Raw genomic sequence first — 26,623 nt, forward strand, 5'->3', positions numbered from 1 at the left:
TACACTTTTTGACAATATCACAACAGCTTTCAAAAATGTATTTTCTTTTGAATAAAAATATGCTAGATCATATCTGAGGTTAAAAACTCTGCTAGTAATTCCTCTAAGTCTTCTTGATGTTCAGTTGTTTAATGCAGCTACACACCAAGAGTGTCTGCTGAAAATGTTATTTAGGGCCAGGTGCAGTGGCCCACGCCTGTAATCCCAGCACTTGGGAGGCCAAGGCAGGTGGATCTTTTGCGGTCAGGAGTTGGAGACCAGCTTGACCAACATGGAGAATCCCCATCTCTACTAAAAGACAAAATTAGTCCTGTGCAGTGACACGTGCCTGTAATCCCAGCTACTCAGGAGGCTGAGGCAAGAGAATCGCTTCAACCCAGGAGGCAGAGGTTGCAGTGAGCCGAGATCGTGCCACTGCACTCCAGCCAGGGTGGGTGACAGAGTAAGACTCTCTCTCTAAAAAAAAAAAATGGGCCGGGCACGGTGGCTCAAGCCTGTAATCCCAGCACTTTGGGAGGCCGAGGCGGGTGGATCACAGGGTCAAGAGATCGAGACCATCCTGGTCAACATGGTGAAACCCCGTCCTTACTAAAAATACAAAAAAGTAGCTGGGCATGGTGGCACATGCCTGTAATCCGACCTACTCAGGAGGCTGAGGCAGGAGAATTGCCTGAACCCAGGAGGCGGAGGTTGCGGTGAGCCGAGATCGCGCCATTGCACTCCAGCCTGGGTAACAAGAGTGAAACTCCGTCTCAAAAAAAAAAAAAAAAAGTTATTTGGGAGGCTGATCTAAGTGTAAATCTAGTGTTCTGATCCAGAACTATGAACTAATTATTAGAATAGTTATCGCGAGTTGTAAGTATATTCGATGATATGTGACCCTGCTTAACAGTGATATGGTTAAAGACATTATCTTTGAGTATGTTTTTGTATTTAAATTATTATTTTTTCAAAACTATAAAGATGTTTTATTTGATTTAACATAGATGTCAGCTTTATCAAGACATCTTTATAAATTACGAAGTCACTAACAGTCTGAGGTCTGGAAGAAATTAGTCTGTACTATAAAGTAATCAAGTTCAAGTAAGAATTTTAACTAAAATTCATGTGAAAATTCAGAATGCATCTTTTTAAAGGCAACTGCTAGGCTTCTAGAAACAGAAAGGGGTTAGGGAAGATTTTTTAAGTTTCTAGAAATTTTCATGGGATTTTACATTTTAATTTTTAGAATAAAAGTTATGTATAATGTCAGGAATATGGATGTTGTCATGTAATGGATACCTAAGTCGAATTTGTCCTGTTTGATGTTGAACTGTATATGTAGCAATGTTTCAATGTGATCTGTACTTTTAGGCTAATAAACATGGTATTTACCCTACTAATGACTCATCTAAGTGCAGAACAAGGGGAAAGTTGAGTGATTCTGTCTTTCCAGATGATTCACATTATATTGTGATTTTTTGAGTTTTACCCATATCCAAACTGTTCTTCATCCGGCCTGACATGGATTGATGAACTTAAAAGCTGAAGTTCACCCAGTAGTATTTTATTGGTTCTGTTCTTTTTAGATCCATGAGATGGTCAGACAAGAAATTCTGGAGCAGGTCCTCAACAGGGTTGTAACCAGAGCGTCTTCTCCAATCAGTCATTTCTTAGGTATTAAACTTTGAAAGGGTGAATAAAGTTCCTAGAAGTATTTTCGTTTAAATGTCATAATCATTTGGTCCTGGAAAAAAAATTTAATAAGAGTTCAAATGCAGTATCTTTAATTGGATGTCAGTAAAGCAAATCCATTTATGTTGTGTATGACTGTCAATTGTCAAGAAGGCTGTAGTTGTTAGTAAGGAAAGCAACATTTAACCAATAAGTAAAACTTTCATTTTGCTTCAACATTCTTTTTCTTAATACCTCTCAAATGAGTGCTGTCCTGCTGCCACTTGTTGACTTTCTAGTCTCTTTAGCCTTGACATTCGGATTGCATAGCGTTTCCCTCTAGTAACCTCTGAATTTGCTGGGGTTTTTTTTGTTGTTATTGGTGGTGGTCTGTTTTCTTTTTTTAACACAGTTTCACTCTGTTGCCCAGGCTGGTATGCGTTGGCACAATCTCAGCTCACTGTAACCTCTGCCTCCTGGGTTCAGGCAGTTCTCATGTCTTAGCATCCTGAGTAGCTGGGATTACAGGCACATGCCACCATGCCCAGATAATTTTTGTATTATTAATAGAGGTAGGCTTTCACCATGTTGACCAGGCTGGTCTTGAACTCTTGACTTCAGGTGATTCGCCCACGTTGGCTGCACAAAATGCTGGGATTACAGGCGTGAGCCACCATGCCTGGCCTGAATTTGCTGTTTTTAATACATAACTCCTAATGTCTGAATTTACTGGCCTTAATCACCAATTTTTAAAATTTCTCTATCATTCATCATTGTTTATAACTCCCTTGAAACTCTTAAGTTCTTTGATTACTCTAAGAGTTTACTTCTTTTCCTGCCTGTGACCAGTGTTTCTTTTACATCAAATATAATACAGTCCCCTTCAAACAAATTTTCCTTTCCATTGCTCCTGTTTCCGTTATTTGAAGCGTGACTCTCCAGGTCCTGGAGGCCAGAATTACCTTTTATTCTCTCAAGCATATTTGGTACCTAAGTTCTGTCATTTTTTCCCCTTATACTGTTATTTTTTCTGTCTTTTTGTTCCCTCCTTCCCAGCACCTCACATTTACTGTCTAGTTCTCATTCTTACAACCTTGAATTTAGACAGCTGCCACAGCTTTCTAACTGGTTTCCTGGCCTTTTCTTCTCCCTGCAGCAATTTAACCTGCATATTACCACAGGTTAGTATTCCTAAAATAACACTTTATTACTCGAAAACCATCAATATGTTCTTTAATAAATTCTCATCCCTTTATCCTGACACTGAAGGTCTTTTGACAGTTTGATACCAACCTACCTTTCAATGTTAAAGTCAGTTATTTACTTTCCTGGATTCTTTACCCCAGCATCATTGATTTCCCTGCCGTCTTCCTAATGTGTCTTATACTTACCTTTCTTATACCTTCACTCATGGTTTCCTTTTATATATGTAGGCCTTTCTGGTTCTTTGTGCATTTAAATATTGCCCATCTTGTAGAACCTGGTTTAGATTCCTTCTCATTGCTTTTCTAATATATACCAACTCATAATGATCTTCTCTTCCTTTGAACTCCTATTTAAACTCTCTTTACTATCTGGTTGGCAATAAACTACGTCTGGTATTTTTAGATATTTGATATTACTCTGTGATTGACCTCTTTAATTCTTTTTTTTTTTTTTTTTTTTGAGACGGAGTTTCGCTCTTGCTACCCAGGCTGGAGTGCAATGGCGCGATCTCGGCTCACCGCAACCTCCGCCTCCTGGGTTCAGGCAATTCTCCTGCCTCAGCCTCCTGAGTAGCTGGGATTACAGGCACGCGCCACCACGCCCAGCTAATTTTTTGTATTTTTAGTAGAGACAGGGTTTCACTATGTTGACCAGGATGGTCTCGATCTCTTGACCTCGTGATCCACCCGCCTCAGCCTCCCAAAGTGCTGGGATTACAGGCCTGAGCCACCATGCCCGGCGCTGACCTCTTTAATTCTTAAAAAAAATTTTTTTTTACTTCCAACTAAAGTATTAAAATTTTTGAAAAAAGATGTTTGATACTTTCTGTGTTCCTAATAGGACCATATTATGCTTGCACGTTGTAAACATTCAGAAATACGTATTGATTTATTTTAGCTTAGACATACGAAGATGTGTGCTACTACTTATGTCTAGGCAATGTAATAGGTTTCCTCCTTTCTTTTAGGCAGTTTAATTTTTATGAAAATTGAAACTATCACAGAAAAAAGCTAAAATTATCCTGGTTACATTGGAGAAAAAGTATATACAAAATCAGTAGAAATTTGTATTGCAGTATACTTGACTTACTTGAGAAAGGAAACAAAAGACTTTGCATTTCTTTCTCCATATTTTTATTTTATTTCAAATATCTTCAGTTATTTGAGGCAACTGATTGTAGATTCTGTTTTTCAGACCTGCTTTCAAATATCGTCATGTATGCACCCTTAGTTCTTCAGAGTTGTTCTTCTAAAGTCACAGAAGCTTTTGACTATTTGTCCTTTCTGCCCCTTCAGACTGTACAAAGTCTGCTTAAAGCAGTGCAGGTAAGTCTTCAGATTTCCCAAGTAACTCGCCGAAACTGAGGTTTAACTGTAGTGAAGTTGCATTTCTGTATAAATATATATGTCTAAGAAATTCTGTTCCCCTTTAGTCTGAAACATAAAATTTGTATTAAAAGGGCAAAAGCATTGAGCAAGACTGTTTTCCATTCACTATCCATAGCACTATTGTCTCAACTCATTTTCAAGTTAATGAACTAATTCAAAGTCTCTTAGAACATTATTGAGTACAAGAGATTTACAAAGGCATTCACAGCCAGTTTCATTTTACTGTCTCAAAGTATACTCTTGTTCTTGTTAACTGTAATAAACATTAAAACATGGATATAAAACAGGAATACGCTTCCTTATAGAAGCTGTATAGTAACTGTACTGGGTAGAAATGAGCTCAGGCTAATAAGCAAACTTGTTCTGTTTTTACCCAGTGATTGTTTCTTTTTCAGCCCCTTCTCAAAGTCAGCATGTCAATGAGAGATTCCTTGATACTTGTCCTTCGGAAAGCTATGTTTGCCAAGTATGTAGCGTCTTTTTATATCATAGGAAGATGTCTCCTTCTAATGTTGGGGCTAAAGTTATCCCTGCCATCTCCTAGTACCTCCTGTTCCCAGTGGTCATGCAGATTCCTAACCCCGCAGAGCAGTTTCATCAAATAAGACTTCGTGCTGAGTGCTCTGTGTGCTTTTTTCATTTGGTCTTTAGAACAACCCTATGAAGTAAGAAGTACTGCGGTTTCCATTTTACAGATAAGGAAATTTAGGCTTAGGGAAGATGAGTGACTTTCCAAAGGTAAAACAGTAATTGGTGGTAGAGCGAGGATTCAAAGTCAGGTCTAACATCAGAACTTATGATGTCATATACTCTGCTGTACTACACTAGAATAATCTTCAGGATAATGTTCTAGTGCCAAATACTCTGAAACCTGACCTTGCAGCAGTTCTAAAGGGGAAAGCACCTTAGTCAAGAAGAGTATGCTTAAGAATCTCCTTTTAGTGAACATCTGAAGTGTGATCTAGAGGCCAGTAGATAAAATTAATTGTTGAGAGCATTGAGTTTTATTTGTAGCCTGTTAGCTCCTGACATCTCTTCCTTTATTTCTTAGTACGTCAGCTAGAGATGATAATACTGTCTCCTCAAAATATAAGATGGTAATATGTGAAAAGCATTTGGTACTTTGAGGATCAGATGCCCAACTAATGTCACACTGGCCATATTATAATATATTCATGGGTGATGAGAGGAACAACTAAGCCATCTGCTATTATGTTTGTTTTAGAATTAACAGTTTTGTTACTCCTCACCCAAAGGCATGGCTAACAGACTGAGACATTATGTTGTCACATCTTTAACATGAATTAATCGTTGAGCCTCAGTGAGATGAGTGTGACATTTTCTGGAAGGAGAGTTTACATGACATCGAGTACTACATTCTTCTGTGATAAAAGAGCATGTGAAGGGAAGCACTCCTCCAAACAGGCAAAATCAGCAATTCCTTACATTTGAGTAACCAACCAATTTTACAGTCTCTCAGCACTCTTACTCTTACTCCTCACATAGACTTGAGAGCAGGATAGAAGGAAGTAGAGTATCATGAGTTAAGTAATGAAAAAAGTCAGTTCAGGTTCTGTACTGTAAATTCCTTTGAAGAGCTGATACCTTATTGTGAGTATATAAATTCACTTTGTTTTGCTCTATGCTTCATTGTTTGTACATATTCCTTCTCTGTATGGAACTGCTGGATTTTTGTGATGGAGAGCGTATTCTTGTGAAATAGTACTGTTTGTTAACTTCTCTGTTTCTGAGCTAGCCAGCTTGATGCCCGAAAATCTGCAGTTGCTGGGTTTTTGCTGCTCCTGAAGAACTTTAAAGTTTTAGGCAGCCTATCATCCTCCCAGTGCAGTCAGTCTCTTAGTGTCAGTCAGGTAAGGAGTGTTTATGTTAACTCACACTGTGTGCATTTCATTCATGTGCATTAATGAAATAAATGCACGCTGTTGCCTTTTATTCCTGTTATGGTTGTAACAATGATCCTGGAACTAAAGAGTCTGCTGATGATGATGGTGATGATGATGATATTGGCTAACACTTATCAATGGCAGATCTACTGTATGCTGTGCTGTGCTATCCAGTTTGGTGGCCACTATCCTCAAGATGGCTGTTGAACGGAGCATTTGACTGAATTTGGCTAGTGTGCAAAATTCATACCAGATTTTAAGAGTGTAAACATCTAATAATTTTTAATCTGGATTATACCTACAGATAGAATTTTGTATGTGTTGGATTACAGAAAATATTAAAATGACTTTATCTCTTTCTCTTTACTTTTTTAATGTGGCTACTAGAAAATATAAAATTACATATATGGCTTGCATTTGTGGTTCATATTATATTTCTTTTGGATAGCACTGTGCTAGACCATGCTAAAGTGCTTTACATTGATTATCTCATTTAATCTTAACAGTTGTCCTCTGAGGCTAATGCTATTATTGTCCCTATTTGCTTATGTTAATTTATTTACTTTGCACATATACATCTATTACACCTTGTAATCTGAGAAAACAAACCTTTTTATCATAATATGGTAATCTAGGCTTTGAAGCAATAAAATTGTCTTCATAATTTGATGTACTATAAAATTTATAAATAGGAGACATATTTATATGTAACAGTTTCACTAGGAATCCTCACTATTGTTTTGGTATAACTATATAAAGCTTTTGTCTATAACGTATAACACAGATTAAATATTAGGAACACTAGGAATCATTTGTGTGTTATCCCCATTTTAAGAATAGAGAAACTGGCCAGGCGTGGTGGTTCACGCCTGTAATCCCAGCACTTTGGGAGGCTGAGGCGGGTGGATCACAAGATCAGGAGTTCAAGACCAGCCTGGCCAATATAGTGAAACCCCATCTCTACTAAAAATACAAAAATTAGCTGGGCATGGTGGCGGGTGCCTGTAGTCCCAGCTACTCAGGAGGCTGAGGCAGGAGAATTGCTTGAACCCAGGAGGCAGAGGTTGCAGTGAGCTGAGATCACGCCATTGCACTCCAGCCTGGGCAACAAGAGCCAAAACTCCGCCCCCCCCCAAACAAACAAACAAACAAACAAACAAAACCAGGAATAGGGAAACTGAGACTGAGTCAGGTTAAATAACTTGCCCAAGGTTATCTAACCAAGAAAGGGTAGAAAAAGGATTTGGTGGCCGGGCGCAGTGGCTCAAAGCTGTAATCCCAGCACTTTGGGAGGCTGAGGCAGGTGGATCACGAGGTCAAGAGATCGAGACCATCCTGGTCAACATGGTGAAACCCCGTCTCTACTAAAAATACAAAAAATTAGCTGGGCATGGTGGCACGTGCCTGTAATCCCAGCTACTCAGGAGGCTGAGGCAGGAGAATTGCCTGAACCCAGGAAGCGGAGGTTGCAGTGAGCTGAGACCGCGCCATTGCACTCCAGCCTGGGTAACAAGAGCAAAACTCCGTCTCAAAAAAAAAAAAAGAAAAAAGATTTGGCCTCAGGCAGTATGTGATGCCTGGTGTAAGGATTAGGTCTAAAGTTGCTGATTTTATTATGTAATTCACACAAAGGATGGCAATTCTTTGTCATGTCCATTTCTAAACAAAAGACTGTCTTCCTCTAAACCTTTCTAGAATTTGTGGAAGAGCAAGAATCTTCTAGCTCTTGAAGAAGTCTGAGACCATTTAAATAAAATTACGTATATTATTACTACTAGATTCTAATGGCTTGAAATAGGCAGTGTGCCTTCCTAAGCAATTGATATTGTCAAGGAAACCTTAAGGAATGGGGAACAGTTAATTTTGTTAAAATGCTTAGAAATTCTCTTATTCCAAACCAGAATAAGAGTGACACTTCTGCATGGTAATCATTATACTGCCTGTCTTATCCTGGGGTTTGGCATGTGAAGAAAGCTAAGTGTAAGTTTTTTTGATCAAGAAATTAGGCTTACTTAGCTCCTGTTGGAAACTGCTTTCATAAGATAGACATGAGTTGGCCTGTCTTCCTTTCAGGTTCATGTGGATGTTCATGGCCATTACAATTCTGTCGCCAATGAAACTTTTTGCCTCGAGATCATGGATAGTTTGAGGAGATGCTTAAGCCAGCAAGCTGATGTTCGACTCATGCTTTATGAGGTAAGTCAGTAGAATGGAAGGAATGTAGCAAACCCTCAACTAATAATTCACTTTATTTTAGTACATTTTTTCCTGATTATAAAAGCACAGTAGATATGCTCTTATTTGATGTAGTCAGCACTAGTAGCTAGTGATGTTTAGTCAAAAAAGTTTAAAGCAGGGCACAGTGGCTCACGGCTGTAATCCCAACACCTTGTGAGGCCAGGGTAGGAGGATCAAGCAAGACTCTGTCTTTACAAAAAAATAAGAAAATAAAGAACATTAGCTGAGTGTGGTGGCATGTGCCTGTGGTCCCAGCTACTTAGGAGCCTGAAGCAGGAGGAGCCCAGGAGTTTCAGGCTGCAGTGAGCTGTGATCACACCACTGCACCCCAACCCAGGCGACAGAGTGAGACCTTGTCTCTAAAAAAGTTTTTTTAAGGTTTTTAAGGTGAGGAATCGTAAAACATAGTTGATAAACCTTAAACACTTTATTTTAATTTGAAATATTTAAATGTATTAATTTGCCACAAGTCCTTTATTTTGCTTTGTTATTGAGTAGAGGTTTACTTCCTGTGTATCATGCAAACCCTTAATTTATTGCCTATAGTTTTAAATTTATGTTTACCGAAAGTGGTATAAAAACTTTAAGCTACTTCAGGTACAGTGTAGTATAAAAATCTTTTAGATAGCTTCAGTTTTTTTCTCTAACTTTTTATAATTGTCTTACTCCTCATTTATCAGAAATTGGTTTTAGAGACTGACTTTCCAAACATTTAACTTAGTTTTTTTTTTTTTTTTTTTGAGACGGAGTTTCGCTCTTGTTACCCAGGCTGGAGTGCAATGGTGTGATCTCGGCTCACCTCAACCTCCACCTCCTGGGTTCAGGCAATTCTCCTGCCTCAGCCTCCCGAGTAGCTGGGATTACAGGCGCGCGCCACCATGCCCAGCTAATTTTTTTGTATTTTTAGTAGAGACGGGGTTTCACCATGTTGACCAGGATGGTCTCGATCTCTTGACCTTGTGATCCGCCCACCTCGGCCTCCCAAAGTGCTGGGATTACAGGCGTGAGCCACCGCGTAACTTAGTTTTTTTTTTTTTTTGAGACAGAGTCTCACTCTGTTGCCCAGGCTGGAGTGCAGTGGCACAATCTCAGCTCACTGCAACCTCTGTCCTCCATCTCCCGGGTTCAAGCAATTCTCCTGCGTCTCAGCCTCCTGAGTAGCCTGGATTACAGGTGTGTGCCACCATGTTCAGCTGATTTTTGTATTTTTAGTGGAGACGGGATTTCACCATGTTGGCCAGGTTGGTCTCGTACTCTCAGCCTCAAGTGATCTGCCTGCCTCAGCCTGCCAGAGAGTTGGGATTACAGGCGTGAGCCACTGTGTGCCTGGGCTAACTTAGTTTTTATAAAAGCAACTTCTTTTTTCTTTTTGGACTGGGTTTTCAACAGTTTACTGAATGTCTGATTAAATCACTAATTTTTATGACAGTATAACTATGGACTTGTGATTAGCATATAACTCACCTAGTGGATATTGTATTAGCATGCATGAAAACAACATTGATCTTTCTATACCAGGGGTCCCCAAACTGCGGCCCGCGGGCCACATGCAGCCCCCTGAGGCCATTTATCTGGCCCCCGCCGCACTTCAGGAAGGGGCACCTCTTTCATTGGTGGTCAGTGAAAGGAGCACAGGATGCGCTCCTGGAGTACTGTATGTGGCAGTGCCACAAAGCGCGGCATCGCTCATGTACAGTACTACTTTCGGTGATGCGGGATGCACGTGTCACGGCTCCGGAAGCGTGTCATATGATGCACATCTGGTCTGCGGCTGCAGCGCCCCACATCACCAGAAGCAGTGTGAAATAACAGCAGAAGTAGGAAGAAAGGCAAAGCACTATAACCACTACTACACAGTACAATGGCCCCCATACTCCCCCAAATGTACAACAACATAATGGCCCCTATAACCTCCCTTTGCCCAAAAGTCTCCCCCCACATTACTACACACCATGTTTCTCCTATTATAAGACCCTGTCTTATATTAATTTTACCCCCAAAAGATGGGGGCTGTCTTATTTTTAGGTGGTGTCTTATAATAGGAGAAACATGCAGCAGTGGGCTTCCCACAGAAGAGGCCCACCACTGCTGCAGATGTCCAGGACACTGTATACACAGTGTCACAGGCTGATCACCGCCATCCCTGTATACAGCACTGGAGGAGGTGCTGGGCCTGTGACACTGTATACTGCTGTCTGGGATAGTGGAGGCAGCAGCGCTGGCTGTGAAGGGTGTCACACCTTGCATAGTCCAGCCCTCCAACTATCTGAGGGACAGTGAACTGGCCCCCTGTGTAAAAAGTTTGGGGACCCCTGTTCTGTACATTTCCATCATAGCTCTTAGGTGCCTGGGTACACTGTCAAGGAGCAGTAATATTTTGAGAATAATCTTTTTCTTTTTCTGAGCAGTAGGTCTCAACAGTGGACTTAAAATACTTGGTAAACGTGCTATAAACAAATGTGGTGTCATGCAGGCTTTGCTGTTCCATTTACAGAGCGCAGGCAGAGTAAATGTAGCATAATTCTAAAGAGCACTAGGATTTTTGGAATAGTAAATGAGCATTGACTTCAATTTAAACTTACCAGCTACATTAACCCCTAACAAGACAGTTGGCCTGTCCTTTGAAGCCAGGCATTGACTTCTCCCTAGCTAAGAAAGTTCCAGATAAAATTTTCTTCCAGAATAAGGCTATTTCATCTACATTGGAAATTCATTGTTTGAATATAGCCACTTCCATCAATTATGGTAGCTGTATCTTCTGGATAATTTGCCTCAGCCTCTCCATCAGCAGTTGTTGCTTCACTTTGCACTTTTCTCTTTTTTTTTTTTTTTTTTTTTTTTGAGACGGAATTTCCCTCATTACCCAGGCCGGAGTGCAATGGTGCGATCTTGGCTCACTGCAACCTCCGCCTCCTGGGATCAGGCAATTCTCCTGCCTCGTCCTCCTGAGCAGCTAGGATTACAGGCACACGCCACCATGCCCAGCTAATTTTTTGTATTTTTAGTAGAGACGGGGTTTCACCATGTTGACCAGGATGGTCTCGATCTCTTGACCTTGTGATCCACCCGCCTCGGCCTCCCAAAGTGCTGGGATTACAGGCGTGAGCCACTGCGCCCGGCTCACACTTTTCTCTTTTTTTGAGATGGAGTCTCGCTCTGTTGCCCAGGCTGGAGTCCAGTGGTGCAATCTCAGCTCACGGCAACCTCTACCTCCCCGGTTCAAGCGATTCTCCTGCCTCAGTCTCCCCAGTAGCTATGATTACGGGCATGCGCCACCACGCCCAGCTAATTTTGTATTTTTAGTTGAGACAGGATTTCGCTGTGTTGGCCTGGTTGGTCTCAAACTCCTGACCTCAGGTGATCCTTTCACCTTGGCCTCCCAAAATGCTGGAATTACAGACGTGAGCCACCATGCTGGTCCTGTATCTTTTCTTTAAACAAATTTTTTTTATCAAGTCTCATTTGCTTTTACTCATAGATGAACTGTATAACCTCTTTTCCAGGTTCCAGAAAGAAAGTTCTCCCCAGGATTATTGAATTTTTTTGGAGACAGAGTTTTGCTCTGTTGCCCAGGCTGGAGTTCACCACAGCCTTCATGCCTTAGCCTCCTGAATAGCTGGGATTATGGGGATTTGCCACCACTCCTGCCTAATTTTTATGTTTTTAGTAGAGACAGAGTTTTGCTGTGTTGGCCAGCCTGGTATCCAACTCTTAGCCTCAAAGGATCTGCCTGCCTCGGCCACCCAAAGTGCTGGGATTACACGTGTGAGCCTCTGCACCTGGCCTCCCCAGGATTTTAATCTGAGCAGTTCTTAACTAAGATTATGAAATTTTGGGTGGGAAAAAAATACGGTCATTTATATTAGGGCATTTAGGACCATCAGATATAGTCTTAGCAGGAAAGAACTGAGAGTAGGATAAAGTGTTATTTTAGAGTTGTGATTGTCCAGATCATTAGTATCTCTGTTAAAGTGCTTATTTCTTCTCTTTGATTCGTCTTAGGGGTTTTATGATGTTCTTCGAAGGAACTCTCAGCTGGCTAATTCAATAATGCAAACTCTGCTCTCACAGGTAAAATACATTTTTATGGATACAGGGAAAACAGATAATGAAGGATTGAGAGACAATTGGTATTTTTTAGACCTTTCAAGATACAAAATAATTTCCAACTAATACACTGGTACTTTGTGAACATGCTGGGGGTTTGTGATGCTGTTCTGGGTTGTCTCATCTTGGTTACCACTCACCTGTATGCCAAAATACCATCATCTAGCAGTTATCTCTGTGAATCAACAGTCTGTATCCTAAGTCAGAAGGACGTTTTGAAGAACCGTTTATATAGGGACTGACTATCAGCACCTAGATCCATTATATTTCTGAAAGAAAAAGAAATCCGAAACAAATATAGCAAAATGTTATTTCTTAAATCTAGGTAACAGATACATGGATGTCTTTTAGGTTCCTTTCTGTACTTTTCAGTTAACGAAAAGTATTTTTAAATTATGAAATATTTCAAAGGACCATCCAGATTAGAAGAATTTATATAGAGACTCTACCAGGAGGTTTAAATTATGAAATATTTCAAAGGACCATCAAGATGAGAAGAATTCATACAGAGTCTATCAGGAGGACTCCTCTAGGCACCCCTAGACCCCTAGTTTTTCATTCTGTTTGTTCTCTCTCTATCACTGCCATTGCTTTGTGATAGTTAGACGTTTCATTTGAAATTAAGGTCTCAGATGTGTGAACATTACTGGAAGGTCCCATACTGTCAATCAAAAGTGCTTCATTTGGCCTTGGGCCTGATCCTATTTTAAATTTATATTCTGTTATATTGTATCTTTCAAACTGTAATCAACACATCTACATTCACACATTTAACAAAAACAGAAAATCATGTTTAAAGGCATAGAATAGTGCTTTCTGACTCAGGTTAATATGCAGACTAGTAAAATTCTGCAGACTCCAAAAGTTAAAAGGAGAAAAATAATAACTAATATTTTTTCAGCTCTCTTACATGCCAAATACTGTTTGAAGTACTTTACATGTATTGTCATGTTTAATCCTTATATAATGAATATTAATAATATCCTCAGTTTTAAGATGAGGAACCAAGGTACAGAGACCTTTATAAAAACCAGTAATAAGTAGTGTACTAGAATCTTGGACTCAGCCAGTCTGAGACTCTGGATCCTGTATTTTTAACCTCCAAGTTAACTGAAAATGTTGAGTGCATGTACAAGTTTAGGAACAGAAGGAATTGGAATAGGGAAGATGATTCTAATCGGTACGATATCCAAAGCAAGAGCAAAGGACATGGGTGAGCCAAAGCAATCAAAACTTGGCTGCATTGTCCTTTGAACAGTTGGGAAATGTGTCTTAGAAGACATTAGACATTAAAGATACCTTTCACCTGACAAGTTAAAAAAGTAAAAAGCATTTATGAACCAGGGTATCTTTTTTTTTCTGACTATAAACAGTTAAAACAGTTCTATGAGCCAAAACCTGATCTGTTGCCTCCTCTGAAATTAGAAGCTTGTATTCTGGCCCAAGGAGATAAGATCTCGCTACAGGAACCACTGGTGAGACTTTTATTCTTCCTTCAACCATTATTTTTACCATTAAAGATAAGGTTGATCTCTGCAAAAAGATACCTTTCGCTGTGAAACTATTGCTGGTTCTCCCAATGAATGTGTACTTTTAAGTCTTCCTTGCTTATCATTTCGGAACCATTATAATTTTGGATCTATTGGTAAGTTATCTCCATGTTAGCCCTTTACTAAATCAAGGCTTCCCCCAGAGAGTATCTTATCTCATTTATGAATCTTTGATTACATTCACTAAATATACTTTAGAGTGGGGAGAGTGATGATGATGTTACCTACGAACAGATGAACCTAGGAACCTGCCTCATTAGTCCAGAGGAAGTGTATGATTTAGGCTGAACCAGGATTGGCACTGTCGAACCTTCAGAGGAGCTAGGCCTGGTTGAGTTTCTGTTCTTATCTAGCCTCAGAAGAACACGGAAGAGGAGAAAAATGGAAACTCACCCCAAGCAACTTACAACTCTTGGCAGAGAAAGAGGAGGAAGTCTTTCAGTTGCCATATCTTGCCTTCATTTTTGTGCCTTCTATGACATGAAATGTCCTCAGCCTAGATCTAAGATACTGTGTTGGTCTCCTAAAGATTCCCTCCACATAAACCTCTATTTTTAGAATAGTCTCTGGGACTCAAATGAAAACTAGAGAAGATTTAACTTCACCACCTAGCTCCAGGGTTATTTGTTTCAGACCAGAGACAGCACATGTAATGTTGCATTTTGAGGTGTCAGCCACTTAGGCCAGTTTTGGGGGGAAGCATCAGAAAAGCATGCTGCTATTCAGTTTATTTGCCCAGTTTTGTTAATTTAGATGGATTTAATTTGTAATGCTAATGAGTTCTTTTCTTTAGCCTTATAGATGGGAATTACTTGCTGGTTATGAATACCTTATGGGTTATCCCTTGTTATCACGAGTATTTAATTTACTTTCTTTCTCCTACAGGATTATCTACTGTGTTGTATTCAGCATTGTTTGGCCTGGTATAAGAATACAGTGATACCCTTACAGCAGAGAAAGGAGGAGGAGGAGGAGGAGGAGGAGGAGGAAGAGGCGTTCTACCAAGACCTAGATGATATATTGGAGTCCATTACTAATAGAATGATTAAGAGTGAGCTAGAAGACTTTGAACTGGTAATTGCTAAGTCCTCAGCTGTATTGAATGATGAGGTTCTTTAGTAGCTTATTAATTTTTATCTTGTGTCTTTTAGGATAAATCAGCAGATTTTTCTCAGAGCACCAGTATTGGCATAAAAAATAATATCTGTGCCTTTCTTGTGATGGGAGTTTGTGAGGTTTTAATTGAATACAATTTCTCCATAGGTAATTTTAGGTAAGGTATTGCTATAACTCGTAATTTGATGAATTCTCCTTTATATTTATATATTTTCACTCTAGCAGTAAACAGACCACAGACTATGACACTCTCTCTTAAATGAACACCTAGTCTAAGACTCAACTGTGTTCATTCCACTAGAGAGCACTCAAGTGCATGCTTACCAGGCCTAGGAAATGAAAGCCTCCAGCAGGCTTTCACCTCCTCAGAATTTCCCAGACCCTGAATTCAAGAACTCCTCATGATAACATGAAAATTTTGATTGGTGGTAGTATTGGACTTTCATACTCTGCAGGGACTGGTATAAATAAGGGAGGGGAGGTCAGGCACAGTGGCTCACGCCTGTAATCCCAGCACTTTGGGATGCCAAGGTGGGATCACTTGAGGTCAGGAATTCAAGACCAGGCTGGCCAACATGGTGAACTCTCTCTTTACTAATAATATAAAAATTAGCTGAGTGGTAGTGGCGGGGACCTGTAATTCCAGCTACTTGGGAGACTGAGGCAGGAGAATCGCTCAAGCCTGGGAGGCAGAGGTTGTGGTGAGCTGAGGTCACAACACTGCACTCCAGTCTGGGCGACAGAGTGAGGCCTGTCTCAAAATAGATTGGTGTGACCTAGGAGTATTATATTAATGAAGTTCCATTCATTTATAATGTTATGTCTAAAATATGACATTTACAGAAATATTGTGGTTTCCTTATCACGGGTGAAAGTAAACCACAGTATTCTGATGTTTGTCCTTAGTGGTCTCTGTTTTGTTTTTCACAGTAAGAATAAGTTTGAGGACGTTCTGAGCTTATTTATGTGTTACAAAAAACTCTCTGACATCCTTAATGAAAAAGCTGGTAAAGGCAAAACAAAAATGACCAACAAGACAAATGATAGTTTTTTGTCCATGAAATGTGTGTCCAGTCTTCTCACTGCTCTGTTCAGGTAGGTTCTGCTAGTGTGCTTAACGACAGCCGCTCCCTGAGGGTAGGTTGCCTGCCTAGGCACACTCGTTTCACCTAGTTTGGACTATTTACAGTAAGAACTAAGTCAGGAGGTTTTAATTTTCTTGAAATGAAAGCTGGACAACCCTATGTAGGTACTTTATATAGGTACCTTGAATCGTTAAAAGGAAAAATGAGAAACAGTGATCTAATAAATGAAAAGAGAGGGATGAATTCCAACAGGGTGTTATAAGAAAATCTATGTAAGTAGCTTATATAAAATAACAGATTTTAAAAAGTGGGGGCGCAGGCACGGTGGCTCGCGCCTGTAATGCAAGTACTTTGTGAGACTAAGGCTGGTGGATCACCTGAGGTCAAAAGTTTGAGACCAGCAATGACCAACATGGTGAGACTTCGTTTCTACTAAAAATACAAAATTAGTGGGGTGTGGTAGCACATGCCTGTAATCCCAGCTACTGTGAGGCTGAGGGAGGAGAATTGCTTGAACCTGGGAGGCGGAGGTTGCAGTGAGCCGCATTCACGACATTGCACTCCAGCCTGGGCAGCAAGACCAAAACTCCTCTCAAAAAAATAAATAAATAAGAAATAAAAATAAAAAGTTAGGGGGTGACCGAATTAAAAATACAAAGGGACAACAAAAAAAACTTTAGACTAAGACGTACATTTACATTTTACCCAAGTAAAGGATTTGAGGATGGGGAGAAAATGAGGAACAACTAAGAGTAATGATTATAAAAGGGCAGCCATAGCCATGACTGGATCTTGGGCTCCCTAGAGAGTCTGCCATTCAGAGCTTATTGGCAGGCTCTGTTGGGTGTGCAAAAGCTTAATTCCGTATCCCAGTAACAATAAGGGAATCTTCTTTTTTTCTCTCTCTCTCTAGGGATAGTACCCAAAGCCACCAAGAAAGCCTTTCTGTTCTCAGGTCCAACAATGAGTTTATGCGCTATGCAGTGAATGTAGCTCTGCAGAAAGTGCAGCGGTTAAAGGAAACAGGGCATATGAGTGGCCCTGATGGCCAAAACCCAGACAAGATTTTTCAGAACCTCTGTGACATAACTCGGTAAGCCACTCCCACTCCTTAGAAGCCTATTCCACGTGGCTATGGTTTCTCCAGAGAACAAGTTGGGAACGGAGGATGAAGGTAGTTTGAAGTTGGACGTATTTTAAGAGTGAAAGAATACAAAAAATCAGCCGGGCATGATAGCAGGCGCTTGTAATCCCAGCTGCTTGGGAGACTGAAGCCGGAGAATTGCTTGAACCCAGGAGGTGGAGGTCGCAGTGAGCTCAGTTCCCACCACTGCACTCCAGCCTGGGTGACAGAGCAAGACTCTATCTTAGGCTGGGCGTGGTTGCTCATGCCTGTAATCCCAGCACTTTGGGAGTCCAAGGCAGACAGATCCCTTGAGCCCAGGAGTTCGAGGCCAGCCTGACCAAACTGCATCTCTACTAAAAATACAAAATTAGCTGCGTGTTGTGGTGCCTGCCTTAATTCCAGCTACTTGGGAGGCTGAGGCAGGAGAATCACTTGAACTCTGGAGGCAGAGGTTGCAGTGAGCTGAGATCGCACCACTGCACTTCAACCTGGGCAGCGAGCAAAACTCCATCTAAAAAAACAAAAACAACAACAAAAAGTCTGTCTCAAAAAAAAAAGTGAAAGAAAATGCAGTAATTGACATAGGATCTTTTTCTAGTCCTGCCTTCCCCTGGCCCCCTGCCTTTTGTTGTTTGTTTGTTTGTTTGTTTGTTTGTTCTGAGATGGAGTCTCGCTTTGTTGCCCAGGCTGGAATGCTGTGGTGCCATCTTGGATCACTGCAACCTCTGCCTCCCAGGTTCAAGCAATCCTTCCACTGCAGCTTCCTGAGAAGCTACAGGTGTGCTCCACCATGCCCAACTAATTTTTACATTCTAATTTAATTTAACTTACATTTAGTAGAGACAGGGTTTTACCATGTTGGACAGGCTAATCTCAAACTCCTGACTTCAAGTGATCAACCCACCTCAGCCTCCCAAAGTGCTGGGATAACAGGTGTGAGCTACTGTACCTGGCTCTTATTTTTAAAAAATTTTCTGTAGAGATGGGATTTCACCATGTTGCCAAGGCTGGTTTTGAACTCCTGGGCTCAAGCAATATGCCTGCCTCAGCCTCCCAAAGTGCTGGGATTACAAGCCTGAGCCACTGAGGCCTTTTTTTTTTTTTTTTCCCCCCTTTATTTAAAGAGATGGGGTTTGCTATGTTGACCAGACTGGCCTTTAACTCTTGGGTTCACTAGGGCTTCTAGTCTTGCTTTGATATGGATTGTTAGTCACATATAAAATGTTCTATTATCAGAGGAAAAAAGCGGATATTACATCATGGTTAAGTGATTCAAAATACAGCAAAAACTGATGAAACTAAAGGAAAAATAGACAAATCCTTAATTATAATCAATCCTCTCCCCATAGTAAAAAAAAAAAACAGTAGATAGACTCTACTGGAAGGAGGTAGAAGATGTGAACAACACTGTCACTCAGCTTTATTTAATTAACACGCACAGAACACTCCACAGCAGCTTGAAAATACACAGTATTTTTATGTGCACATGGCATATTTACCAAGATGAACCATATTTAGGCCATAAAAACTCAGCAGATTTAAAAAGTAGAAATCATTATGTTCTCTGACCATAACAGAATTAAAAAAGCAGTAACAGAAAGATATCTAGATAATCCCCATATAATTGGAAAGTAAATGCACTTTTAAATAGCCCATAGTCAAAAAGTCCTAAGGGAAATTAGAAAATATCCTGAATAGAAACAGACAACATGTCAAAACATGTGATCCAGCCAAAGCACTATTGAGGAAATTAGAGCAGTTAGTGATTTAAAAATCTCAAATCTCTCATATAAACTTCCACATTAAGAAAACAGAAAAAGAGCAGAATATAATGAAAGTAGTCAGAAGGAAGGAAACAGACAAAAGCACAATTATGAGAAAAGAGAAAGTTAAAATAGAAAACAGAAAAAGAAAGCTAGTTCTTTGAGAAGATCAATAAATTTAATGAACTTTAGTCAGACTAATCAGGAAAAGACACATCACAGATAGCAGAAATGAGTAAGAGGAGACATCACTACTGATCCTACAGATGCTCAAAAATTGATAATAGAATATTAACAGTTTTATGCTAATAAATGTTAATGGATAGGTTTCTTGAAAGCTCACTCAACAAAAAATAGGCAACCTGGCCGGGTGTGGTGGCTTACATCTGTAAACCCAGCACTTTGGGAGGCCAAGGTGAGTGGATCACCTGAGGTCAGGACCAGCCTGGCCAACATGGTGAAACCCCGATTCCACTAAAAAAATACAAAAATTAACCAGGCATGGTGATATGTGTCCCAGCTACTTGGGAAGCTGAGGCAGGAGGATCACTTGAACCTAGGAGGTGTGAGGTTGCAGTGAGCTGAGATCACACCACTGCACTCCAGCCTGGGTGACAGAGTGAGACTCCATCTTGGGGAAAAAAAAAAAAAAAAAGCAACCTGAGTAATCTTATTTCTATTCAAAGAAATTGAATCTGTGGTTCAAACTTTCTTCACAAAACCTCAGATCTAGGTCTATTCAGTGGTCAATTCCACCATATATTTAAGGGAGAAGTAATGTGAATTCTGTGTAAATTCTTCTAGAAATAAAAGGAGAGAACATATTCCAACTCATTTAATTAATGAGGCCAGCATTACCCTATTATGTAACCAGACCCCAACCATTGCAAAGAAACTGCACAGCAATATCCCTCATGAATGTAGAGTCTGCTGTGTTAAAGGCAGACTCAGAAGGGTATATACTGAATGATAACCATTTTTGTATGGTATTTTGTAGAAAGTAAAACCATAGGGACAGAAATTAGATCTGTAGTTGCTTGGAAATGGGAGGAGAGAATTGACTATCTGAGCACAAGGGAACTTACAGAGCAGTAGAAATAGCTTACTATCAGGAGATTACACAACCACATACGTTGTTTTAAACTCAGAACTGTTCACCTGCAGGGTATGAATTTTACTGTATGTAATTTTATCTCAGTGAATTTGTCTTTAAAAACAAAACCACTTTCCCCTGCTTCAGGGTCTTGCTTTGGAGATACACTTCAATACCCACTTCAGTGGAAGAGTCGGGAAAGAAAGAGAAAGGAAAGAGCATCTCACTGCTGTGCTTGGAGGGTTTACAGAAAATATTCAGTGCTGTGCAGCAGTTCTATCAGCCCAAGATTCAGCAGTTTCTCAGAGCTCTGGGTAAGCTTTGGAGTATCAATAAATTGGCTTGGTTTGGCTTTCTCCTGAACTCAGCCCCTTAATTCCATTTGTTAACCTACGAAGACATTTGAGAACAGTCCTAGTGTTGCTAAGGAGTGACATCTAGTGGATTCAAGATTGGCACGTAGTGGATTACACTCAGCCGCAAAGAGTGTCTGGAAAATGGAATCTAGTGTTAAGAAATCACAAAATTTTAGAAATACATTTAAGTTTGCCATTAGCCTTTTTTTGGCTAAAATTTTAGCTGTTAAAAGGCCTAAAAGCATGAATTTATATCGAAGAAGACAGTTTGTTTTCCATTCCTAGATGTCACAGATAAGGAAGGAGGAGAGAGAGAAGATGCAGACATCAGTGTCACTCAGAGGACAGCATTCCAGATCCGGCAGTTTCAGGTGAGAAGCCTCGAAGCTGCTGTACTGGCCGGAGGGGCCTTGCAAGGGAACTGTTAGCAGGGACAGCTGGAAGAATGGGCAGACAGTGAGCAAGCAAGAGAGGAGTTTTTTCCTTGGGTCATCCAAGCAACAGGACATAGCTCTCAGAATGGAGGATAATGTATTTCAAAGGACCCTAGTGAGGATGTGTATTTAGCCATCCCAACCTGCAAAACTCATTACCTCCAAGGACCACTGTTGGAATTGATACAGACAGAAAGGAGCCTTCAAGGTATACATAGAATCTGTGTTTTTGTTTTTGAGTCTGTGGTATAATTTGACTTGGTCTGATAGACTGCATAAAGACTGGACAGTAAAGCTTATTAGTTTCTAACCAATCGTTGTCAAAATAGCAGGATGTTCTATCACAGGATTTTTTTCATTTAACAAGTAATTTTGAAGTCCCTTCCATGTGCCAGAAACAGTTCTAGGTGCTGGGGATATCGCAGGAACAAAAGAGACAAAATATTCCTATCCTTCTGGAGCTTTGATTATAGTAGAAAGACACTGACAAATAAATAATCAAAGACATAGTTACTTCAGCTAACAGGGAAGATAATATAAGGAATGCTGGGTTTGGTGCCTGGTCTAAGCCTGAGAACGACGGATAGGCTCCATGGAGGTGTGAGCCACCAGAAACTGGGTACATAGTTCCTTATATACGTTTAGCATGGCCTTGGAACAGAAAGAGTCAGTTTTCAGGAAGATTCTCAGAGAGGTTTGTGGTCAGAAACAGCTTAGGAAACTGCTACTCAATCTAGGCTCATTTTTAGATTTTATCCTCTTAGAACTTTGGTAGCTTTGAATTCTTTCTGTCCCAATCTAAGGAGTCTCTGACTAGATGCCTCTTCTTCCCGGTAGGAACGTGTCTGCTAACGTTGCTGTGTGTGCCTGCCTTTTTCAGAGGTCCTTGTTGAATTTGCTCAGCGGCCAGGAGGAAGATTTTAATAGCAGAGAAGCCGTCTTGCTAGTCACTGTTCTCACCAGCTTGTCCAAGCTCCTGGAGCCCTCCTCGCCTCAGGTACTGGCACCCTCACTTAACCTCTTGTAGCTTTCTTCAGACGGCAAGGACTGTGGCGTCATAAAAGTGTATCTCTCAATGTCCTTTTGAAGTTGAGCTTATTTTACATGATATATTTAATTATACGCCTGAGTGAATATAAGACCTGTAAGATGTATTCTTTCCTACGTAGTGTGTCTACCACAACATACATACATGCAGCCATACAGGGCAAGAACATACTGGTTTTGTTTTGTTTTGTTTGTTCAGGGTAGACAGAAACACCACAGAAAGAGTCCTGCGTTGATCTCTGGTGCCTTCAACCTCTGAAACCTGAGTTCTTTGGTGTTTCCCCTTCTTTTGTAAGAAGAAGGTTGGTTAATGGTGGAGAAGGCAGTGCCTTTCTTAGCACAGTTACCTATTACTGACTTAGGAGGGAATGCAGCAGGAGAGGATTAATTCAGAAGGTGTAACTATAGTGCCAAAGCAGAAACATCTTTGCAGAGATGTGTGTAAGTGAGCACACATAGGTGTGGAGTTGTTCACACGCAGAAGAGTAAGACAGGAGCCACGTGTTGGGGTTCTGTTCCATCCAGGAGTAATTTTCCTGTAGGATGATAGAGAACCTTCAGGAGCCCAGGCCTGTGTGCTCCTACCACGTCTGCTTCCTGGGCTTGAGAAAGACAGTGAGGCCCCGGGTGTACTCCTCGGTCCGTGAGCCCTTGCCTCAGAAGGCTGCAGCCTGGGAGTGCTACGGTGTTTGGGCACTAGAAAGCTGACCTGCTTCCTACTGTCCCACTTCCAGCTTTGCCCAGACAAAGTCCCTTTTGTGACTCACTTTGTCCCTTTCCAAACAGCTCGCTCCCACTTTGCTTTCAGCATCATCCTTTCACACTGCTATTTTTGCTGCAAAGAGGAAAGGACTGGGAAAGAAAAGGACAATTGGGGCAGGGGGAAATTTGAGGGAAAAATAAATGGATTTGGAAAAGCTAAAATATATAGGAAAATTTTTAAATTGTTCTTTTTTAAACTTTTAGGTTTTTTTTTTGAGACGGAGTTTCGCTCTTGTTACCCAGGCTGGAGTGCAATGGCGCAATCTCGGCTCACCGCAACCTCCGCCTCCTGGGTTCAGGCAATTCTCCTGCCTCAGCCTCCCGAGTAGCTGGGATTACAGGCACGAGCCACCATGCCCAGCTAATGTTTTGTATTTTTTTTTTAGTAGAGACGGGGTTTCACCATGTTGACCAGGATGGTCTCGATCTCTTGACCTCGTGATCCATCCGCCTCGGCCTCCCAAAGTGCTGGGATTACAGGTGTGAGCCACCGCGCCCGGCCTAAACTTTTAGGTTTTTAAACTTTTTACCACCCACCCCGTCTCCCTTAACTTCAGGTAGTCTCTTTAAAAATTTTTAAATTTAGGTCGGGCGCGGTGGCTCATGCCTGTAATCCCCAGCACTTTGGGAGGCTGAGGCAGGTGGATCACGAGGTCAGGAGATCAAGACCATCCTGGCCAACATGGTGAAACCCGTCCTCTAATAAAAATACAAAAATTAGCTGGGTGTGGTGGCGGATGCCTGTAATCCCAGCTACTTGGAAGGCTGAGGCTGGAGAATTGCTTGAACCTGGGAGGTGGAGGTTGAAGTGAGCCCAGGTTGCACCACTGCACTCCAGCCTGGTTACAGAGCAAGACTCTGTCTCAAAAAAAAATTAAAAATTAAAAATAACAACAAAGAAAAAATAAGTCAAAAATTTAAATTTAATTTTGAATGGGTAATAAAGTTCTCTGATTTGAAAACCACAGATTATCAAGAGATTTATGTTGAATGGTCTCCCCTATCCATGTCCTCCATCTGTTGAGTTCCTTCTCTCCCCAAATAAGTAAATACCTTTAGTTTGTTGTATCCTTCAAGTTTCTTTATTCCTCCCCAAGTAAATACAGATTTTTATTCCCAATCCTACCCCTCTTCACACAAAAACTTGTTCTGCATCCTGCTTATTTCATTGAACATGATATTCTGAAGATATATTAATATCAGTTTGTAGAGCGCTTTCAGTTAGCCTCTTAACTTACCTTTTTCCTCAACACTTCAAAACTTCATTCCTGGTAGTGATTTGCACTTAAGTATAACTGCATTTCAGTGGTTTTATAGCTGAAAACCTATTCCAGAAAACTGCGGAAACAGAAAGTTGGCTGTGTTGATGCAGACCCCTGCTATCTGAAGACCTTAAGTCTTCTGCACTTAGCTAAGAATATTCAGTCTGGTTTCTTGCCTCTTTTATTTCTCTCTTTTTTGCCCCTTCTCTGTTCTAACCACCTTTGTTCTTTTGGCCTCTAAATGGTAACTCTACTGTTGTTAGAGCCAGGATTCTTTCCCACACTTTCTGATAACCTGATATCCTCAACTGGAGTGTGTGGGGACATGGGAAGGAAAGAGCGAGCTTTCACCCTAGACCACCGTGGTAGAAGTGAAGGAAGTTCAGGTATGAGGACCCCAAAACTTTTGGCCCTCAGTAAGGACGAAGACATTGAGAATTAAATTGTATGTTATTCTCATAATTCTTGGAATTTTTGACTTATTTTTATGCCCTTCATCATATATTACCCCTTGAGATCCAAGAACATGTTTTGGCAACTGATTGGCTTAGACATGGAAAGGTCTAAAACTCTTCTGATAACGCCTAGGCCTATCTCTGGCTTGGTTCTTTAACATCCGAATAATCTCTAATTTAGTTTTTGCAGATGTTATCCTGGACGTCGAAGATTTGCAAGGAAAACAGCCGGGGTGAGTTTCCTGCCATGTTTTCCCAAAGCCTTCATATAAAATCACAATCCTCCAATGGCATTTAGGAAAGAAAAGCTATTCCCCATTCACTACACATTCATCAGAGTGGCCAAAATGAAACAGACACCTAATACCAGTTGTAAGCGTTGGCAAGAATGTAGAGTAGTTGGCTCTGTCATTCACGGTGGGTGGAGGCAGAAATTGGTATAAGCACTCTGGAAAACTGTTAAGCAATATCTAACTACTAAAATTAAACATATGCCTATGACCGAGCAATCCAGTCACAACAGAAAAACATGAAAGAATTATCTTAGCAGCGCTGTTTTATAATTTTTTTGAGATGGAGTCTTGGTCTTTCGCTAGGCTGGAGTGCAGTGGCGCAATCTCGGCTCACTGCAACCTCCGCCTCCTGGGTTCAAGCGATTCTTCCACCTCAGCCTCCTGATTAGCTGGGACCACAGGCGCGTGCCACCACGCCTGGCTAGTTTTTGTATTTTTAGTAGAGATGGGGTTTCACCATGTTGGCCAGGATGGTCTTGATCTCTTGACCTCATGATCTGCCCGCCTCGGCCTCCCAAAGTGCTGGGATTACAGACGTGAGCCACCGTGCCCTGCCAGCAGCACTATTTTAATAGGTTAAAAACAAACCCAAGTGTTCATCAGCATTAGAAAGGATAAAAGACTTATGATATATTCACGCAGTGGAATCCTATACAGCAAATGAGCAGGGGCAAACTACACAGGCACACAACTCGGAGAGGATCTCACAAACATACTGTAAAACAAAAGAAGCCAGGCGCAAGAAGGGGTACTTACTATAGAATTCCATTAGGTGAGGTTCAGAATTGGACAGAAGTCAGGATAGTTTCCTTGGTGGGGCAAGTTAGGAGGGAGTCCCTAGAATACTCATAATGTACTTGATGCTAGTTGCACGGCGATCGTGACTGACGACAGTAGATGTCTGCCTCTTTGGGCACACGGATGAAGAGGCATCATTGCAGACTAGCTGCTTGGCTGTAGTGTGTGTAACACTAGGATGTTGTGCCTGGGATGTGACCAGCTACCTGTTTTGGTTAGGCACCCCACCCCTACCCCCGTACACGTGCCTGAGGGACCTGCCTGGGTTATAACTTACCTTTTCATTTGCTTTTCTTCCTATTCCTAGAGGACGCCTTGTTTTGCAAGAGCTTGATGAACTTGCTTTTCAGCCTGCATGTTTTGTATAAAAGCCCTGTCACTCTGCTGCGTGACTTGTCCCAGGATATCCATGGGCACCTGGGAGATATAGACGAGGTACTTGAGTGAGCCTTCAGTACAATACCCTGTGTGGGGATGGAGGTCAAGGGAACAACCTTACTGTCATTACGTCTTACCTCTCTTTTCTTCCCTAGGACATAGAGGTGGAGAAAACAAACCACTTTGCCATAGTGAATTTGAGAATGGCTGCCCCCACCGTCTGTGTAAGTGCTGCAGCTGAGCCACGGGGAGCAGCTCTGTCATTCCTTCCGTTCTGCTCCATGTGAAGTGGCTTGTGTCCTGAGGCCTGTTACCCACCTGTAGGTGGCCAAGTGGCCACGGTTATTCTAATACCCCACTGCTGTGTGTGATCACAGCAGACACTCTTGTCTTTCAGTTACTCGTTCTGAGTCAGGCAGAGAAGGTCCTAGAAGAAGTGGACTGGCTAATCACCAAGCTTAAGGGACAAGTGAGCCAAGAAACCTTATCAGGTAAGATAAGTTCAACTGGGATTCCAGGAATTGACATGAGCCAGGTCTACCAAAAATCAAACGGGGCTGGTGCATAAACGTGGAGCCCCTGGGCTGTTTCTTACTTGCCTTTGAGCTA

At 41.2% G+C, this 26,623-nt stretch overlaps 1 protein-coding gene across 5 annotated transcripts in view; it reads left to right on the forward strand.

The window, feature by feature from the left end:
• The window catches only part of FANCI (FA complementation group I), a 96,016-nt gene that overhangs the window by 59,044 nt on the left and 10,349 nt on the right, over positions 1-26,623 (forward strand). For 4 of the 5 annotated variants that reach the window (XM_074399999.1, XM_010349805.2, XM_074400000.1 and 1 more), the window contains exons 14-31: positions 1,569-1,656; positions 4,054-4,184; positions 4,643-4,713; positions 6,004-6,118; positions 8,225-8,347; positions 12,392-12,460; positions 13,870-13,971; positions 14,932-15,120; positions 15,198-15,319; positions 16,093-16,257; positions 17,161-17,340; positions 20,377-20,543; positions 20,871-20,956; positions 21,900-22,016; positions 24,727-24,778; positions 25,944-26,071; positions 26,170-26,238; positions 26,412-26,505. In XM_074399999.1, coding sequence (XP_074256100.1) covers positions 1,569-1,656; positions 4,054-4,184; positions 4,643-4,713; positions 6,004-6,118; positions 8,225-8,347; positions 12,392-12,460; positions 13,870-13,971; positions 14,932-15,120; positions 15,198-15,319; positions 16,093-16,257; positions 17,161-17,340; positions 20,377-20,543; positions 20,871-20,956; positions 21,900-22,016; positions 24,727-24,778; positions 25,944-26,071; positions 26,170-26,238; positions 26,412-26,505 — 2,068 coding nt within the window. The remainder of the gene's footprint in view (positions 1-1,568; positions 1,657-4,053; positions 4,185-4,642; positions 4,714-6,003; positions 6,119-8,224; positions 8,348-12,391; positions 12,461-13,869; positions 13,972-14,931; positions 15,121-15,197; positions 15,320-16,092; positions 16,258-17,160; positions 17,341-20,376; positions 20,544-20,870; positions 20,957-21,899; positions 22,017-24,726; positions 24,779-25,943; positions 26,072-26,169; positions 26,239-26,411; positions 26,506-26,623) is intronic. The other variant, XM_074400001.1, reaches the window with a different exon arrangement.

This window comes from Saimiri boliviensis, chromosome 5 (assembly GCF_048565385.1).
Source record: "Saimiri boliviensis isolate mSaiBol1 chromosome 5, mSaiBol1.pri, whole genome shotgun sequence".
In the NCBI taxonomy this organism is placed as follows: domain Eukaryota; kingdom Metazoa; phylum Chordata; class Mammalia; order Primates; family Cebidae; genus Saimiri; species Saimiri boliviensis.